The 14418-nt window shown below is 41.1% G+C and overlaps 1 protein-coding gene across 1 annotated transcript in view; it reads right to left on the bottom strand.

The window, feature by feature from the left end:
- Window positions 1-10867, bottom strand: part of egfra (epidermal growth factor receptor a (erythroblastic leukemia viral (v-erb-b) oncogene homolog, avian)) — a 40342-nt gene extending 29475 nt beyond the window's left edge. The window contains exon 1 of the mRNA XM_083990868.1: window positions 10575-10867. Within this exon, the coding sequence (XP_083846994.1) occupies window positions 10575-10653 (79 nt within the window). The 5' untranslated portion in view covers window positions 10654-10867. The remainder of the gene's footprint in view (window positions 1-10574) is intronic.
- Window positions 10868-14418: the final 3551 nt, after the last annotated feature.

Here is a 14418-nt window from a genome sequence, read left to right as displayed (position 1 = left end):
GAGGTCCGTTCTGAACGGAGAAATTTGTGGTGAGATTGTTTTGCCCATTACAAAGCAGATGTGATGATGTTTCCAGCTTCAAATCCTGGATCTCATTTCAGAGGTTTTTCAATTGACCGAGAGGTGCCAAGGATTTATAACCGAGGAAAAGTCTTGGACAGTTTAGACAGAGGCGGAAGACATTAGAGCATGCATGGTATCCAAAATGCTGACTTACCGAGTCAGAATAATAAGAAGAAGAAAAGGAAAAGGCTGTTTCCTCTGCCATTCTGACATGCATACTTCAAATACCTCCTGCTTGACTGATTAAAGAAATCAAATGCAGTGGGTTGTTTATTTGCCCTTTGACCTTCAAAGCCGTCGCTTTGGCTTTGGAGTGTTTTTAATCTTATGGGTGCCTGATTATATGATTAATGGCAATAACACTCGGATAAAAAACGAAACAAGTGGATTCATATTAAAAAAAAATCTCAGACTGCCTCCTAATCAGCTCAGGAAGAGGTTGTTGTTTTAGTGGATATACTGCAGGTCCACAGGCCTAATCCTTTCAGACTGGCACCTGTCCAACTATGCACTCCAGGGTATTTCTACCAGGGAAGCCATTCGAGCCACATATCTATGAGGCTGAAGTGGTTTGTTGTGAAAAAGAAAGGAGATAGTAGCAGATATTGATCATTTATCAGCGATGCTTTAAGTGTCACAAGGCTGTTATATGATGCAGAGCACATGAAAAAATACTTAAAATATAAAGCTTTCACTAATGGTAGAGGGAAATCATGCATTAAGAGGGTCAGTTCCACCTTTTTTATGGGAGGAAACATTGCAAGTGAAGCAAGCAGATTTCTTTTTTTTCTTTTTTCTTTACAGGCCTCTGGCTTCAATTATGAAAAACATGTGGTAATGAAGATGTTACGCTCAAGGTCCCACCAGGAAATTAATTCTGAGCTCAACGAAGCATTGGTGTTGTTGAAACTTACCAGGCAATTAGAAAAGGTAGTACACGAGGGGTGTTGTGTTTAGTGGGATGTTATGTTTTAGTGTTCTGGGAGTTAAACAAATCACAGATCATCTCTGTAGCAGAGGCTTGCCACTACCACCACTTCCACATGATGAACAATGCTGTTGTCTCGTCTATAAATGGCCCGGATGAAATACGTTTTACAACACTCATGAATCCCTTAGAGGTGATGTTGGCTTGTAAAATGCTGGAACCGTGGCAGGAGAACGGTTGACGTCTTTCTTTTTCTTTCTCTAGCACACCCCCAGACATAATACACTCCCAGAAGCCCTTATCATCATTGTTGTTGCAATTTAAACAGAGATGCCTATACTTTACTGGCCGATGAAGAAACGAACCCTTTGGCATGTACAAAACTACCTGATTAAACATTTATTGAGCCACACCAGTGGAATATCTCCAGATTGAAATATCCCAACTACTACTGGATGGATTGCAACACAGACTTTTGGTACAGATATGCATCCATGTTTCCAATGGATGAAGTAATCCCCTAACATTTCTCTACCCTTACCAGCTGGCCAAAGTTTTGGAGATTGAAATTTGCTTATTACAGAGAATCAAAGTTCCACATGGTGAATCACAATGACTTGGGTGATCTGCTTTAGCAGAATCATGAGGTCGGCAACAGTTTGTGTGAAATGTCTCCACGATTATTGCACGGACTGCCATAGACTTTGCACATCATCCATGTCACCCTCAGTATGAAATATAATAAAGTCATAGCACCTTTAACAATTCATCTAAAGGCGACAGGTCAATAATAAGTGACTTAACACATGCAAAACTAATGACACCTCCAATCAACATCGCTTGTATTTTGTGTTAGGGCTAATCAGCAAATGCTTGATCACATTAAATATTAATGTTAGAATTATCATTTAACTAAACATCAAACTATACAGTATTTTGACAATAGTATTCAGCTCAAAGCACAATCGAGATGAGATGCTAGTGTGGCTGTGAACTCCTGTCTTGTCTTGTCACTGTTTTGAAGAATATACTCTTCTCGTATTCTAGAGCAGGATTATTTGCCCTGTTCAATATCAAGCTCAAAGACTATAGACTAGATATATTCTATTACCCTGGCAGTCTTTATAACCTCTAGCCAACAGGGACGCCTTTCTCCTCACTGTTGACACAAAGCTGTAAAGTCGTGTCTACATGGCAAGTTAAGGTCAAGGAAGACAGATAAGCCTGTGTCAAAGAATCAACGAAGACCCAAATAAAGAACCTTTTGTCCAAAGACTTAGGGGAGTCTGCGGAGAGGGAGACATTCATTCAAAGTTTGGTCTACACATCAGCCACAGGGGTTGGATGTGAACTCATTTGTCTCGTACACCTTTTCTTTTTCTTTTTCTTTGTGTATATTTCTCCGTCATGTTCTCCTGTTATCTTATTTTGAACCATACCATACATGCATCTTGGCTCCTTTTCAGCTTCTTTTTTTTAAAAACATTTTCCATCAGGCCAAAGCAGGCCACAATAGGTGCTACTGTACACTGAGAAATCAAGCTTTGCTCTCTGCAACTTGTCAACACAAGACCCATTCAAAGATGTGACAGGGGGTCCAGACTAGAATAAACCTGGAGGCAATACAGGTATCAGGTAACGAGTGATTCTGTGTGTCTGCATGCGTTTACGCTCTTCGTGAGAACCTCTGTTCTCCAGACCAAGTTCCTGTTTTTCATCCAAGTGCTGCTGAATGCCACAGAAAGAAAAGCCTACAAATACCTGGAGTTGTGTTTCTGCTCCTCGAAGGAGAGACACAGTAGATGGAAAAGTTCACAAAGACCAAAAAACACCTTCTGTGTCTATTTGACTAGTTATTACTCGCCACCTTTTTCAATAAATACTAGAGAAGTATATAAAGGTTTGACTGACACTCCACCACGCCCTTGCAATGAAGCATGTAATGCCTTAATAGCATTGGCAAAGAAAACACTTTTTCATTTCTAGCTGAGCAATGAAAACTATCAGACAAGCCCGATCAGGATCCTCGTGAAAGGCAGAAATGATTACAGTATACGTATTCTATAAGAGCATATAGTTGTTGATGTTAACGTAATCACCCACACCCTAAAACACCCATAAGTGTTGTAATCAGCTGCAGTAAATTCAAGTCGAGTAGAGGGAACAGTTATACAGTAGTACTCCAGTGACCCTTGCACGTTCTGCATTGTTTACAGATGTGAACGTGGAAAAAGTCAAACCTTTAGACGAGCAGTGTAGACTGGAGCCAATACAAACTAATGGAGAGTAGCCTAATGCTTCAGGTTAAAGCTGTTAAAGAGCTCTGACATCCTTTTAATCAGGATGTGAGGCAGGAAGTCTACCCCCCACCCCCCCTCTTCCCTTCTCCATCCATACAAAGGGGATTACAAATTAAACATCCTGGATCTCAATCCCAATCACCTTTGACAAATGCAGGAATTCATTTACAAAAATTGAATAAATTAACCATCATGCACCACAAGGTCCAAACCACTAACAGTGACTCACGGCTTAAAATGCACCATTTAGTTTACTAGGCCAGTGGACCACACAGGAAGCGGCTGAATATATTAGGGAAGCAAACTTCAGAGATCAGGCACCACCCTTCTACCAATACCTTCTTGCAGAAATATTCAGAGATGGAGATCTGTTGGGGAAAGCTATTGTTCTCCTCCCTGTAGGGGATTCCTCTTTTGGGCGAGCGACTGTTTGAAGCATGGCTCCTCACAATGACCTGGAGGTCATTAGTGAAGATGCCACACCTACGTGAGGGTGCTAAATTGAGATGCTTATGTGAAGCAGCAGCGCCTAGAAGAAACAGCTCGAGGCCTGTTCGATGAACGATTACATGAGGGCACGAGTTCTCAGAGATCTCGCTCCATCCGTCTGGCGTTTGTTTGTGTATCCTTGACTTTTCTGTTTTCCTACCATGCTTTGATATCCTTTGATCCATGCACAACCCAGTCCAAGTCGCTGACAACTTTTACATTTGATGATGTGGCACGAAGATCCATACAGCTCAGAGCTGAATACAAATAAACCAACTATTTGCTTCTAAGAAAGAAAGAAAAAAAAACGCCCCAGACAGTCTATTCAGTGCCCCTCTGAGCTCAACTGAACTGAGCTGCAAATTTCTCTTGAGCTGGGTTTGCGGCGTGTTAGAGCCATGGTTTTCATCCAAGCTGAAAGCCTCCGGGATGGAAACATACTCAGTGCCCACTTTCCATCTTTACCTTCACTACTGGAGCTGACTTACTGTTTCAGTCTGTTCCAGCCTGACAAGACACATTCAAAAGCTGCTTTGTCAAACATTTTTTTAAATATTAAACTACAGAAATGAACTGGTAAGAAAATGTTTCAGTTTCAGTCACTGGCATAGACGTAAAGGAATCATGCAAAATGTATCCAGGGCCAGGCCAATAAGAAGAGATTATTTTAACCCATAAATTGCGCTAAAAACTACTTTTACATTACTTTTCTGTCCAGTGTGAATAACGGTCTTCAAGAAGCTTCTGTGAACATGAATACATGTTTCTTTTAAGATGCTTAATCTTCTGTATGCAGTATCTTTCTTTCATATCAACAAATGCCAACGCTAATGTGTTTGTGCTCTAATCTTGGTATGAGCACCCGTACCACGAGAGATCTGTAGAAGATAAACTTTTCAATGCATGCAACTTCGGTCTTAAAAAAAGATAATTAACACCAGTTAATCAACTTTTTTTTTTTTACTAGGATAGTCTCAGATCTGATAGAATAATTGAATAGTTCTCTCTGAAACTTCTGTTGCTAATTTGACAGCTATTTTAAGAGGCATGTGTAAACACTGCTAATGATCTGTCAATATGTTTTGCATCTGATGAGATCTGTGCTTATTGCACAAAATGGTGCTTAAACTTTGCCCCAAGGGCAAAAGAAGGAAATCAGGTGAAGTTATGACAGCAACACCCCCTCAAGTGAGATCGGCTTGAGGAGATAGACGTACTTAGACAGGGGCAATTACTCAGCTGGAGCTGTGGCCTCTTTCCCCTTTTAACACGACACTGCACCTGATGAGATGGGAAGATATCAGAGGGCCTTTTTTTCCAACTTGAATTCCTGGGTCTCTTTCCATTGGAGACTCCATGCACAGCCAGCGGATCATGGAAAAGGCCATAAATGCAACAGATGACTTTGTTACCATGTACAAACAAAGGACGCCAATCAGTTCAATGAGTAACCACATTCACTTATTCCATGCTGTGTTCTGAGTGGATGTATATACTACAGATGAGCAGCTGCAGTGATAAACACTGGTTCAGAGGGAAAATGAAAAGAACTAAATTGACTTTTAATAATCAGTCAGCCGTTCAGCAGGCAGCATTTCTTAGCATATATAACAGTGTGTTATTTTAATACACAGTTCATTTACTGTATTCAGACTGTTAACAGTGAGAAGTCAAACTAAATCTGTTCCACGTCCGTGTTCCACCTCGATGACACACGTCTAGCCTCGGGTGCGTCTGCCGCACGCCACAGAGCTCGGCCACTCCACAGAAGTATCAGTGCGGCCAGATAACCTGCTCTCCACAGAGGCACTATTGTCCCCGAGTGAAACCAAAATCCTGCACTTTGCCAGCAGCTCTCTGAAAAAATCTCTGAGCGCTCAGACACGGCGCACTTTATCAAAGCTGGGGAGGGACGGGTGGCGAGAAATTATCCTCCAACTCCCACGGCCTAAACCGGAGAAGCTGCATTTCCAACAATGGCTGCAGCAGATGGAAGTCTGGGAAGGTCGTCAGAGGACCAGTAAGCAGCAGCAGCAGCAGTTGTAACACCAGGGCCACTCTGAACCCTAGAACGCAGAGTGGAGATTCTAGGATTACACAGGATCATAACCTATATTTCACTACCGACATCCATCTCATCCCAGAGAGTGGGCTTTAATGAAAAGAAAAGGCACGGTTTTCTGAAAGTGATGGCAAAAAAACAGATGACTGATGAGGGAATCTGGCTTGTTAGAATCCAACACGTCGCAGAGGGAGAAGCACTTACTCAGAAAGCCGAAATGCACTGCAGGGGTAGAGAGATTTTTGTCATGATTCAGCTTCACTTTTGCAGGTGTGCACACACGTTTAAACAACGGAGCTGGATTTCACCTATCTACACCGTACATATTATCTTCAAATCTCATTCTGCTCCCAACTTGAATGACCTATTAACTCTGAAAAAAAAGCATATTGGTACTGTATAAGCGGGTTATCTTGTGACCAAATTGATCTGCGGAGCCTGGCATTAGGAATTAAGGATTTAGCCGTCGACATGCCCCTGAGATTAGTTTGATCTTCCACAGGTTAGCTCACAGCTTGGTTTAAGAGTATCCTCAACAGGTTCACCTCATATCTGCACTTTGGGTTTGAATACTCTACAGCTAAAAGTAGAAGAGATTAGAAATATTTCAGCCTGCCTCTCCAGTACAACTCCAGTCACAAAACAGAGGGAGTCCAACTGATTCTGAGACCATTTAGCATTTCATCTGGGAAATAAATCACCACAGTTATTACTTGTGGTTGGCTGCTGGGTGAAGCTGTGGGCATTATTTACAACCTCTCTGCAGATGATGACAGTTAATAAAGTGAGCATGGCAGCAGATGGGACAAAGAGCTTTTCTATTATTCAGCGGGTCCTGTCTAGAGCCATCGCACCTCGGAAGGGTGTTGCTGAACCGGAGCGACTGACAGGTCGTCTTCCTGTGGGACGGGCCGGTACCAGCACCGCCGGGTTTTGCTCAAAAGTCATTCCTTCCATATAACATGAAGGCAGCTAAAGATGGGCTGATTGATGGGGCAAAATGACCACTTGGTTGTTTATGTCCCAAATACGATAACCATTAAGCTTTTAGGGTCATGGGTTTGACAGATGTTACACTATGAAGACCAAGACAGAGCAGAACTCTGATATCATCATTATGCATAAACTTCCACTTTTTTGAAACCTGTAACCCTGTGGCTCTATCAGTTTAACACAGAATAACCTGACGAATAATGCTGACGTTGAAAAAAGGTGTTTTATTAGTAAGTCACCACAAACCAACATCTTCCCACTGTTTCATCTTGTAAAACCAAATAGCATCATTATAGTCATGAGCAAAACCAAACATCTGTTAAATGTCACAATGACAATTAACCAATGATGGCTTTGTTAGACTGATTTTCATTTCTAATCAAAATTGAACATATATCCATCTTTACATTGATGCCAGATGCATGCTGGGATGATCTTGGTCTTGGAAGCAAGCCTTGATTACCACTGTTGCTTGTGAGCTAGTTAACATGCCAGTCCTGTCACTCTTGCTCTCTTATGTTTTTCTATTGAGCAATTGCTTTGTAGGGGAGAGGTCAATCAAATTGTCAACTGAAAATGGTTGTTCATTTCTCTGTGTGTTGTTGTGTGTGTATAGTGTACACTCCACTAATGGTTTTGTAACTGTATCTGTGATAAAGCAAGCAACAGTGTTGATGTGACTGTTGGGTGTTCTCTCTCTTCAGATCATTGATCCATGAATGGTGAAAGCCTTTCTCTTTTTCTTTCTCTTTTTAACTTTTCAGACAAATTCTTAGCAATATAGGCCAAAGGTTTGTTTTCCACCCACGACCTGCATCAATTTCAAGTTTTCCTCAACTTGAAAATCTAGTGCCACTTCCCAGTGTAAACATCTGAGCAGATGTTCACACTTGCCTCCTAGCAACAAAAACACTTGCAGGTCAAACACAGTTTACTAAATTAGATCGAACAGGCGGCCTGAAAAAAACCATGTATCCCCCCATTTGGTGATTTTTAAAATAAGTCGAAGGATTACATGCTCCTTTGTGGGCCGAGGAAATTATCCGTCTTCTTAAGGCTCATAAAACCCTTAGAAACCCTTTTGGATTATCTCAGAAATGCATTGCCGCTGAGCTTAGGGACAAGCGTGTGTTTATTCTTGCTTTGACACTTGATTCAAGTTTTTTGTTTTTTTGTTTTTGGTTTTAAACATTAAGAAAATTGAACATAACTTACTCATGCAGTACATCTATATTTAGTTGGCCAGACAACTGACAATTTGTCTGCACCAACAATAAGTGATTCTAATCTTTAGGAAAATAACACCTCTGCTTTTCAAAATAAAAGCAATCAAATGTCTGTTCAGAGAATATTTTGCAAATCCAGGCTCAACAGACTCAAAGTTATTGTTGTGTTTTTACAGATAAAGATCCAAATCCCACTGTGATATGATCACTCCATTACTAATAACAAGATCCAACCCACGTGTTCAGACTCCTTTCAGACACTTTTTTTTACACAAACCAACACTAAAACTATTTCAGGTAGTGTATAATTATTAAAACATACTTAAATAAACACTGCTATACCAGCTTTCATAACAAGTTAATGGATGAACCTGCTGCATGGTAGCATGTGGAACACTCCAGTCTCCTATTCTTTAATCAATAACAAAAATGTATTCATGTGTTAATTGTGTTTACGAGGATATAAAATAACCCACAACTCCCTCGCTGTTGTTATTTGGCTTTTTTTCCTCTTTTTTTATTTTATTTAGTTTGAAGATGTGATGCCAAATGAACATAATAAGAATTTGACATCTTGTTCAAATCAAGTTCGACTGTTACGGACACTATGTGCTAGGAAAACCTGGTGTGCCACAAAGGAACATCTGCCTCAGCCCCTGGCCAAAAAACTAAAACAAAAACCAACAATAACAACAACAACTACAACTGTCAGACCATATGGTGGGGCTCACATTCCCCTGGAAACGGAAACTGGATCAGTCACAATAAAAAATGAACAGTAATTAATCCGAGCCGAAGTGCACAGTGCATACCATGACTATCATTACAGCTGCTCATTTCTAATCTTCTCTGGTCTCAATAAGAAAAAAATCCCAAATCCTCATTTACTGTGGGAGACTTGCTGCTGCGTGAATTGTGCGCCTGTCTGGTTTGTTTAGAAGCCCAGAAATATTTAGGGACTCTGTCTTTTTGGCTCACAAACACTTTTGATTTGTTATGGTTGTGTTGAAAAGCTGCACTGGTTGTTACTTGTTGGAGCAGACGGGGCGGTGGTGGTGTGGTGGGGGGAGAAGATGCGACTTGCACGTGCGCTGCTGGCAACAAACACACCGCGCTTATCTGCTTATAAGGAGGAACAACAGTGCAACGAGTGCGGACAATGATGATTCATTATAAAAGGAAGTTGGGAGTCATTAGGGAGTAAAGTGATTCTCCTGGTCACTTTCTCCCCTGACATCTGGCCTTTATGAAACCTGAGTCACACAAAAAATACATGTGGATCCACTTTTAATATTTCCAGGCTTTTACTCTTGCACAATTTTAATTGCACTTCTGAGATTCAGGATATTTCCTGGGTGCATTTGTCAGACATATCCAGGATATTGATACTGCATCCATTTAAACAGCTATCAAAATAAATAGAGTTCACTTGTGAAAAATATGAAAACAGCATTGCATCACCAGTCAAAACACTGCCATGTCATTAAAACTAAGAGGTGTGTGTGACCTTAACATCAGGGCCAAGAGAAGCCTGCTCTTGCTGCCTTCATACTTGGCACTGCTCAACACTAGTACACACACTCTCCAGACTCTCTGCTTTTTATCATTTGTACCAGTGGAATAAAGTGACTGTCCTCACATCTTTGATCTTATCTCCTCTGAGGACCAGATGCAAGAACTGTCTGCACACACACGCACCACTCTCCTACAAGGATGCAACACACATAGGCTATAGCCTACAGATACATACATGTGGACAGATGAGAGAGCTGCAGATGACGAAAATGTGCCAATGTCAGAAAGTGGTGTGTTTTTGCTTTTTGTTTTATTTAAGCGTGAGGTTAAGTTGCACCAAATGTACTTTTAGTGTGTTTCAAGGTGACAGCTTGCCCCAGTTTTTATTCTATTTTTGCCTACAAACAGATCACACACTGCACTGAGCACTGGAGACAGGAATGCTGACAAATGTGCTCACAAAAAAAAGAAGCTAAATATTACCTGAAGGCATAAGAAAATAAGACACAACACTAAATTGCTCAACCCAAAATCCCCTCCTTGCACCATCATCATCTTCTTCTTCAATGTGGTACAAATTTGCATGCTTGAGTCATCGTCTTCCCGCACTGGATAGTGTGTAAGAGGGGGATATTTGGGGATAAACTAAGTGGTTAATCAACATTTTTTTGCTATAACTTGATCACCAGTGAGTGTCCCACATTGACAGCGAGGGCTTAACTTTCCTGGAGCCTCTCTGTGTGTAGCTTTAAACCGGGAGGTCACAGGCTTGAACAGCGAAGACTGTGAGAAACTTTTCTCCCACGCTGGATCAAGTTTCCCTGCGGTTTTTAGGGTTTTGAGAGCGGGTCTGTGATTTCTTTCCTGTACTGCGAGATTTATGTAAAACGCTAAATCAAGCAGGAGAGGAAAAGCGAAAGCCTTCTCAAACATTATACAGCCCCGGCGACGCTGCCTGTCTGCCTACATGTTGTAATAGCCTGCTGCCCCTGACATACCTTTCTTTTCCGCCAGGACGCAGGAGCCCAGCCACAGCGCAGAGGTGAGACTGATCCACTTCAGAAAACGGGTTGCCATCGTGGTTTTGAAGCTCCTGGTTGAGAAGGTGTCATTCCATTACCAACAAGACGCGATACTCCGCCTCAGTGAAACTTGAAAACTTGTTTCTGTGTTTTTTCTTTTTTCTTTTTTTTTTCCTCGTGTGCCTCTAAGAGTTTTTTCCTCGTCTGGGAAAGTCAAACTTTGACTGCTCCTCCTCCTCGCAGATATCTCCAGCAGCTCGAGCCCAGCAGAGGACAAACTACTGGCTGCTCTGACGTCAGTAGGAGGAGGATAGATGCGCCTCTCAGGTAGAAGAGGAGGGGATGAGGTTTAGGGGGGGTGTGGGTGGGGGTGTATTATAGTAGTCCATACTTGTGTTAGACTAATGTTTTTTTCTTCTTCCGGAAACGGTGTGTAGAGTGGAAACAATGTGGATCCAAAAATTTAAATAAATAAATCAGAAATTCAGAGAAGCTAGATGTGATCCCCAATCTAGTTGTTTTGAGTTTTGTCGTCAATATTCATGAATTTATGCAACTCAAATTTAGCGAAGTGGAGAAAGGAAGAGAAGTAAAAAATAAATAAATAAAAACACTCTATCCATATTTACTAGAGGCGGGAAATGGAGAGTTAGCAAAATCTGAAACAAAATGGTAGCCTAATTTCTTTCTTTCTTTCTTTCTTTCTTTTTACTATCCAAGATGCGTAAAGGCCAGGGTGAGTTTGCTCGTGTGGACAAGCTATGTTATAAGTCACTACAGTATTTCTTAATGGCCTGAGACATAATAAAGCATCTTTGGTATTTCTGGCTTGGTTTGCAGTTGTTGTTGTTGTTTTTATCAGTAAATGTTCACTGATAAGGGAACATTTGCACCAGCAACTGCAAAAGGTTTCTGTCCAGGCCTGTTGTTTTCAGTTTTGCAAGAGTCAATGTTTTTTTTTTTTTTTTTTTTTTTTTATGAATTCATACAACTCCAATTTAGTAAAACACACACCAAGTTTTTATCTCCAGAGATGTTGTATTTTGGTTTGTTTCTTTCTGGTATTTTTGCTTGGCAAAAAATTCTGGCATTTCTTATCAATCAACATTTGCACCAACATTTGCAAAAAGCTGCTATCTAGGCCTGTGATAAACTAAAACAATATGACTATGATTTTTATATATGTATTTAATAAAATAATAAAGTGACAATCTTAAACCACCACAGACATAAAACTGTAATGCTATTTCGACAGATCAGGCTTTTCTAGATAAGCTGATAAGATGTTTAAGATGTTTCACTGACAAGTTGTTTTTAGTTGTTTAACTGATGAAATTGTTAGTGACAATATTGCATTAGGTGTCACACGCAGCCATTCAAGTATTTAGATGTGAAAAATACCAGAAACCTGGAACTGGCGCATTTAAATTGTTTACAGAAAATCTGATGTAAGTGTCCCAGAGATATTTTCGGTGAACACTTAAGAACAGGAAGTTAGGAAAAGGTTGATGATGTTTCATCCAAGATGTTAAACCTAACTTCTAGAGCTTTCTTTGAGTTTGACCCAATAAAAACAGGCATAACAGTGGCTGCTGACCTTCCAAAGTCACACTTTTAACCCTTGCTATTGTGCATAAATCAAAGACAGTCCCTGCATTAGTGTCATACATGGGTTTAATGAATAAAACGTCTAGACCGCTGACAGAGCGTCTGTCTGATCGGAGCCGAATGTAATTGGATGTCAGGCTGCTTAAATGTGTTTGTTGTTGTACACAGATCAGACTCTATGGGGACAGGAGTGATAGAAATCATTTTTCACGCTGGTGTTTATTTCATTACCGCAGCTTAATGGTTCAGCAAATCGTCTTTGGTTGTATTGTTGGAGGAGGAGGTTATTGTGTTGGGTGAAATTATGACCATTCTCCACAAGGGGAAATTACCTAATGTGAAGCTAACGTTTCACATGAGACAGCACAGTGAGCTATTTACAGTGTGCTGTGGATGTGATGCAACTGTCAGTTTGACTGTTCTTGCTACTGTCATTGGGAAACAGGTCAACGGCCTTTGTCATTTCAGTAAGTCCGGAGGAAAATGTTAACAGAGCCCTATTAAGTGAGAAAGGTATTCGCCTCACAAGGTTACACACCTTTGAATGGTCCAACACTCATCACATACTGAGAGAGAAATCACTTCTCAGCAGCGACTGATTTCTACACCACTGGCCAAGGTCTCAATTATGAAATGTTCCACATTAAAAAAAGAAAAGAAAAAAGGCCCCGGTTGTCTCAGTGTTTCATATCGCCATCCGTTGCTGTCCTGAGACTCTCTGTGCTTTTGGCACAAGTCTGCTCAAACCACAGCTGTCTGTCAGCAAAGCACAAACACTAAACAAACACAGAATAATGGCCACACCACTGGGGATTCAAAAGAGAGCATAGCTATTATGAAAAAAAAAAGAAGCCAAAGAGGGGGAAAGAAGAAAGTGTGTGAGAGAGCAAGGGAAGTGATGACAGCTACTGACTGGCAAAGTAAATACACGTCCCCCCTTGGAATATTCTCATATACTCCATCTCTTATGATCGTTGAGCACCGATTCCTTAAAATAAAACACTGGCATTTTGCCTTTATTGGACAGTAGACAGTCTAAAAGAGACAAGACACAAGCGAGAGAGAGAGAGAAAGCGAGAGAGATAGTGGGTTCTGATGTGCAATAGAGCCGGAAGTCAAACCACGGACATTGTGGTTATGTGATTATGAACCACAAGGCCACGGGTCACGACTGAGCTTCGGTATTCTGAGCCTGATCAACAGTGCACATCCATAATAAATGCAATATACATCTCTATGAGATATCAAGTAAGGACATGTTTATGAACTAATGTTTACACAAGGAGTCTTATTAGGTGGTTCAGTGAGGCGGAAAAGGTTATGTGACCTTGCCGTGAGGGGGAGATGAGCTGTTGAAGGTCTGAAGTCTGATCTGCATGACAGGGCCCAGATGGACCAGCAAGAACCAGAGAGTCCCACCCCCACCCACCCACCCACCCACTCATCCACCCTGCAGCACCCTTAGAAATTCTCCTGAATGATGATAAGCAGAAGTACAGAAAATCAAATCAAAACATGACTGTCTGGCCAGAGTGATGAGTTCTGCAAAGACATTTTCAAAGATTGATGTATAAAATATATAAAATTACCTCTTCAGTTTTGGATTAGTGAGAGCCTCCTGTGAATCTCTGCGCTATTTTAGGGGCCTGTCATGGCTGCTCTGTCTATCGCTGACATACAAGATAAGACTTGGATTAGTGACTGAATCCATAAAAGCTTTAATAATAGCTTTCTAACTTCTGTTTTTCAGCAGTATGGTGGAAAAGCCTCGGGCATCCAGAACAAACTGTCAGGTACCAATTAATTAGGTTTAATTAAAGAAGCCAGTTAGATTACCCTGTATCTCACCATCTGCCCCCCTGAAGGAAATTCTCCTTAAGCCGCACTGAAATACTGAGGGCAAATATTTGAATGTAGGAGCGGATTGTTGTTTGGTAATAGTGAGTCCATACACATATACAGTACACACACACACACACACACACACTTTGTTTTCTCTTCCTATGAGCAATAAAACGTGTGCGTGTGTCTCATTGCTGTTTTTTACCGTTTCCTGACGAGGCCTCTGGTCTTTGGCTTCGAGCCGTGCTCACTTGCCAGAGCATGTGGTCGCCATGGCAGCCCAATGGGTAACACAGTAAACACCTCAAAGTAAATGAATGAACCTGCTTTAATCCAATAGGAATCCCTTTCTCAACTTTCGCAACCAGTC

This window comes from Trachurus trachurus (genome assembly GCF_905171665.1).
Source record: "Trachurus trachurus genome assembly, chromosome: 17".
Lineage (NCBI taxonomy): Eukaryota > Metazoa > Chordata > Actinopteri > Carangiformes > Carangidae > Trachurus > Trachurus trachurus.
The sequence above is the reverse complement of the archived record's forward strand: the minus strand, read 5'-3'. Positions and strand labels throughout refer to the sequence as shown.